Source organism: Apium graveolens, unplaced genomic scaffold (genome assembly GCF_009905375.1).
Source record: "Apium graveolens cultivar Ventura unplaced genomic scaffold, ASM990537v1 ctg3322, whole genome shotgun sequence".
NCBI lineage: Eukaryota > Viridiplantae > Streptophyta > Magnoliopsida > Apiales > Apiaceae > Apium > Apium graveolens.
Window position 1 is genome coordinate 136,121 of NW_027418035.1, and position 5,776 is coordinate 141,896.

The 5,776-nt window shown below is 36.3% G+C and overlaps 1 protein-coding gene across 1 annotated transcript; it reads right to left on the reverse strand.

Annotated features, from left to right (window-relative positions):
• Window positions 1-606: 606 nt before the first annotated feature.
• On the reverse strand, window positions 607-2,613 carry LOC141701084 (transcription factor bHLH14-like). The gene is made up of 2 exons (XM_074504730.1): window positions 1,760-2,613; window positions 607-1,642 (listed from the first exon to the last, which is right to left on the reverse strand). The coding sequence occupies exons 1-2, from the start codon at window positions 2,436-2,438 to the stop codon at window positions 924-926; spliced, it is 1,398 nt and encodes a 465-aa protein (XP_074360831.1). The 5' UTR covers window positions 2,439-2,613; the 3' UTR covers window positions 607-923.
• Between the last annotated feature and the right edge of the window lie 3,163 nt (window positions 2,614-5,776).

Sequence of the window (5,776 nt, forward strand, 5' to 3'; positions counted from 1 at the left end):
GGATCCTCTCTCTTGCAAAAAAACCACGTGACATCTGGATCTGCAACAATGGCATTAGGCAGGGGGATTATATCTAGAACATAAAAGCTTCTAAGTTCTGCCTCAAGTTTGAATTTACATATACGAGTTGAATATCCTGAGAGCTGAGATATTTAATAAATATATATATCAGTTATATCGATAGAGAATAATTTTATCAAAAATATATGATTAATAGTTATACATTCCACATTTTATCTTAAAAAGATATGCATCAATCCGGTTTGTTTAATAATCCGATAGGGGCTCATCATGTATAATCAGATTATTTTCAAAAATCGGTTTGGCCTTTAAACTACAAATTCTTTTAAATTTTAGGGCACATCCGTTCCACACTGAGTAGGTTGCTACATGATCACACTTTCAGCTTAAAATTCCAACTGCAAGATTCCTTTCTGGATAATCACTGAAGTAGAAGAAAAGATTAGAGATGATTTGATAATTATGTAGTTGAAGCTTTGTTGAAGCACAGAGTTTCCAGATACTCATAATCAAGCCAAAATGATAGCTATATATATGTGTGTTATAAATTAAGCTAAAGCTTAAACTAAATGAAAGAAACAAACAAATGAAGAACTTGTACTTCTATTCCACATTTAATTTACAAACAACATAAAACTGGATCACTCAACATTGCTTCCAACCTTAGCATCACCTTTTCAGAAACAACAAAATGACGAACCTAGCATATATATTTATGTGTCTATGTATTAGCATACAAACACACATAGATATATATAATTAAGGATAGAAGTTCCATAGGGAGAATTAAGTTCACTACGACGACAAAGTAGTTGATCAATACAACACACATTAATCACTACGAAACTACAATACATATATTAAGTTCCAACAGAACATTTTGTGATCTTGATCGTGATGGATCACATCTGTAGTGTTCTTAGTAGCACAGTTTTGAGAGCCTCCTCGCTCGTGAGTCCATCCGGAACCTTAATTACGACATCTTGAAGCATGATTTCCTTCACACTTGACACACTCGCATGATGAATTCGAAACTCTAGCAATCTAAGTGCATCCATTAGTCTTGCAGCAGGATAATTCACGTCAGGACTTTGTACGCGTATCATAGCTTGCGAGCCTAGAATTTTGACATCTACTTCCATGTTCACAGGTCCATAGCTCATGGATGACCTAGCAGTGTGATATACGTTGGTAGATGTGCTTTGAGTATCATAAACTACATCTGTGATACATTTGGACTTCTTCATTTCTTCACGGAGTTTGCCCTCTAAGTCTTCCACTTTCGATTTAAGTTCATTGATGTATGTGACTGCATCAGCCAGTAAAGAAGCCTTGTCCATTCTTGACACATTCGGGACCACACTTCGGAGAGCATAGAATCGATGATTCAGCTTCTCCCTACGAAGTCTTTCAGCCTCGACATGGTTCTGTGCTAACTCTCGTCCAGATGTAGCTGCCTTCCTTCCTCTCTTCTTCATCCTTGTGTTGGTACCAGAATCAGGAGCAAGAGTGCTCTCAAAATCAGAATTCTCAGAATCAGAAGATGATCTTCCAATTTTCGCAAGTTTCTTTTCAGGCTTTATGTTGCCTTCCTCATCCCCTGAAGTCCTATTCTGTTCTCCTGAAACAGCATTAATATCAAAAAAGGAAAGACTTCGAGTAGGATTCTGAGGAGGAGCATGAGCAAGTGCACTAGGGCTAGTCATGTTGCTTATAGGGATAATATTACTAGTAGTACCGTTGTTGTTATCAGGGCTAAAGAGCGATTTAGCCAAGTGGATTAAACCCCAATCCTCCTTAATCACATATGATGAACCTAATTCAATAATACCACACGGAGTTGAAATACAAACAAGGGTTTTAATTCCGTGAAGATAAGCTTCTTTAGCACGATCGCAGTTCTGAAACTGAAGTTCATGATCACCAGCCAACCAAACGTAGGAACCCGAACTAAAAGCCCGGCCAACAGTATTATCTTCTCCAGCAGCAAATGATCTTGTCACCGAAACCATAAAGAACCACTCAGAATCAGGAAAATCAGCTTCAACGACACCATCGATGCCTGGCAGACTATCAGTAAAGAGTGATTGAATCCCTTTAGCAACTTTTCTCCTTTCCAACTCGAACCCAAACTTAGGATGAGGCTGCTGAGGCTGCTGTGGATGATCTTGTGGACCGAGCCCAATATTGCTATTTCCCTTCAGCATAAAATCTTTATTACCTCGGAAGTGACCATCGCCCCACGAAAGAACAAGGCGGTCAGTGGTGCTATCTTTTGAAGTTTGCCAAAAGATATAGTACATCCACCATTCAGGGCGGCTTTGAACGATGAATTGAAGACGTTGTTGGATCGTAGGAGATGCACCACCGTGACAAAGAAACGAAGACGATGAAGACGAAGAGATTAGGTCTTCCATATGTAAATCTAGCTAGGGTTTTATTTTGGGTTTCTAATAAAAACTATATGTAAAGAAGAAGAGGACAACTAGGTATAGAAATGAAGAGAGTTGAGAAAAAGGAGAGAATTGAAAAGCAATGATAGTAGCTTATTGGTACTCTCTTTGTCTCTATTTCTTTAGGTCAAATAAAGTTTTCTAGAACTACACGAAATGTCAAGCCAATGAGCGGCTGTATTTATAAGAAGAGAATGTCTACTTAACTACGCATTAACAAAGAACGATTGTATATTACAGATACAGTAAACAAGAATAATTAAATAATTAAATTAATATATATAGGTATATTGTGAACAGTTAATATTCCACTTACACTGTTGGGCAGCATTATCATATGTGGTCGATCTGAGCATGTAGAGGAGACGCATCTGAGTGGGTCCATTCTGTTTCTAGTGGGGCTCCACATGAAGGTGGACATATGTTGACTAGGGTTATCATTTTCAAGATGTTACCTTTCTGATTAAGCTTTTTATCACTAGTGTTCAATTACAATTACAAAGGACACAATAATCAACACTCCTTCAATTGTAGGCACTATTCTTTAGTCAATTTTTGCTTTCTGTTTCTTTGTTACCTTCAACTTGCATAATCTTATATTTTGTTTGCTTGTATAACAATTCTAGAATTTTGTACCAAAGTATACTTTTAGAGTTTATCATAGTGTGAAATTAGTGTAAAATTTACGAAACTCTATTCGTACTTAAAACAACAGTATTAGATGTTTGGTCGATTTTAAAATATTCAGGAAATTGAAATATTACTCAAATATCATTTGACTTGCTTAGGTTCTATTCGAAATTACTGTTAAAAATTGTTATGACGTAAAAGAAGTGTTGTTGAAAAAGTGTTAATTTAAAATTCAAATAATTGTTTTATAATATTTTTGTTATGTATATATTTTGATGTAAAACATTAAAAATAATATTTTTGGTGAGATTTAATGATTAAATCTAGCAAAAACTAAAAAGAAACTTTTTATAAAAGTATGGGGACTTGCAGATTTCTCTGACAACAGTTTTAACATCAAAAATAATTTACATATATACCAAACAATTTTTTAGTTATTTTTAAGTAAAAACTGTTTAAGTGAAAAATTATTGTTGTTTGTAATATTAATAGCCAACACACACTTAGTTGGCTAATAAAAATAAAATTTAAATTTTGAATGTTTGAATTACCATCAAACACCGGAAGTTTCTCATTAACCTCTACTTGGTATGTATAACAACCGAACAATGTTTTCTAATTCTTATCTCCTGTAATTTCCATAAAAATTCAATTTTCATAATATAAAGATTGATAGTTGATTTAAGAAATAATAAGTTCCCATCATTCTGAGATAGCTCAAAGTAATGTGTGAAACTGATGTTTATTATTAATCGATGTTCATCATTAGTAAAACAACTACTCGAATCGGAAGGCATAACAACATATGTGTACACACATACGTATGAATTATGATTATATTTTAGGGCTAAAATCTGATTATCAACTTTAAGAAGCTGCTGCACCAAAAATGAGACATGCATGAGTAGTTTGTCACTTCTTAGCTTGCTGCAGTTGCTTCTAGAGCTGGTCAAACGAGCGGTTTGGCTCGACTCGTTCGTAATTCGACTCGTCAAAATTCGTATAATTCGTCTCGTAAACGAACGAATAATTATTCGGCTCAAACCGTCTAATCCAACGATCCGAACACGAATAGCATTTGAGGAAACCGGAACCGGCCCGGAACCGGCTCGGCCTGGACCGTGTAATTCGTAAGCGAATAGAGCAGCAGAAATCATGTTTTAAACGCGAATAAGTCGTTCGCCTGGCACGCGAATTATTCGTTATTCGCCTGGCACGGTCAAACGATCGGTCCGTGCGGGCCGGGCCGAATTTCCGGCGGTCCGGTTCATTACTCAGGTAAATCGTGGACAGTCCGTAAAGTTGAGCGTGTCGTGCCGTGCCGGGCCGGTTAGAAGGAATATGAAACCGTGAACGGATCGTGAATAGAATGAATTTGGCAAACAGACGAATAAACGAATGAACAGGCGAATAACGAAGGAATGAATGAATGAATAGGCGAATAACGAATAACGAATGAATGAATGAATAGGCGAATAAAAGGCAAATAACGAATAGAATTGTGTCAGGTTGGGTTGGGTGTGGCGCCACGTGCCTGCATCGTGTACTAAAAAAATTTATGTTTTGTTTTTTACTTAGCACAATGTACTAGATTTTTTTATGTTTTGATTTTTATTTGTACAATCAACTATATTTTTGTATTTATGTTTCAGTGAATTTCTGTTTTTATTTTTTATTTTATTTTTTTTGTTTTTTATTTACATTTCCTATATTGAAAAAGATTATCATCGATTTTTAACATATTTCAACATTTTTAAGATTATATTATTAGATTAGTAAAATTTTATTTTTAATCGTATTTTTAAAAAGTTAGTTTTTTAAAAATAATTGGAATTGTATTATTTTTAAGTAAAAGAGGACGGTATCAAATAATTGGAGTTGATCGTTGGCGTGCCAGGCGAATAGCGAATAATTCGCGAATAGTTCGCGTGCCAGGCGAATAACGAATAATTCGCGTGTCAGGCGAACGACTTATTCGCGGTTAAAACATGATTTCTGCTGCTCTATTCGCTTACGAATTACACGGTCCGGGCCGAGCCGGTTCCGAGCCGGTTCCGGTTTCCTCAAATGCTATTCGTGTTCGGATCGTTGGATTAGACAGTTTGAGCCGAATAATTATTCGTTCATTTACGAGCCGAATTATACGAATTTTGACGAGCCGAATTACGAACGAGTGGAGCCAAACCGCTCGTTAGGCCAGCTCTAATGGTGTATAATTTGGGGCCCCTCGTGATGTACGTGCTTGAGGGCGTGTCCTCCTCGCGTAATATTCCTTTCTGCTTCGTAATTTGGACCTAGATCGGCCCCACCCCTCCACCCAAATTTTAAGACTTTTTGCCATCCCTCCGTAACATTTTTATTTTTACAATTCTCCGTCCACAGGATTTGGAATAACACAAATCTCGAGTAAATCATCACTCAAGAAAGAGTACTGTGCATACATACAGCTGCGCAGAGCAGTACTATATAAATGAGCAGCAAACTGATACTCCCTACTAAATGTTTAGGTGGTGATGATACGTATGGATGTAATTTGAGTGGAGTGGGGTGAAGTTTGTGGGGTGGGGTTTATACTTATCAAATTTGAATTTGAATTTTTTTTATCTAGTCGAGTTGAGTATAAAAAAAATTGAGTCTGAAAATTATGTTTAAACTCGACCCGTTAGTAAATT

What these genes read in the sequence shown, in the direction of transcription:
- LOC141701084 (XM_074504730.1), bottom strand. Translation starts at nt 2,438, where the DNA reads ATGGAAGACCTAATCTCTTCGTCTTCATCGTCTTCGTTTCTTTGTCAC. An exon ending in TAGCCCTGATAACAACAACG is followed by an intron (nt 1,643 to 1,759) that starts GTACTACTAGTA and finishes ATGCTGTTTCAG; the next exon opens with GAGAACAGAATAGGACTTCA.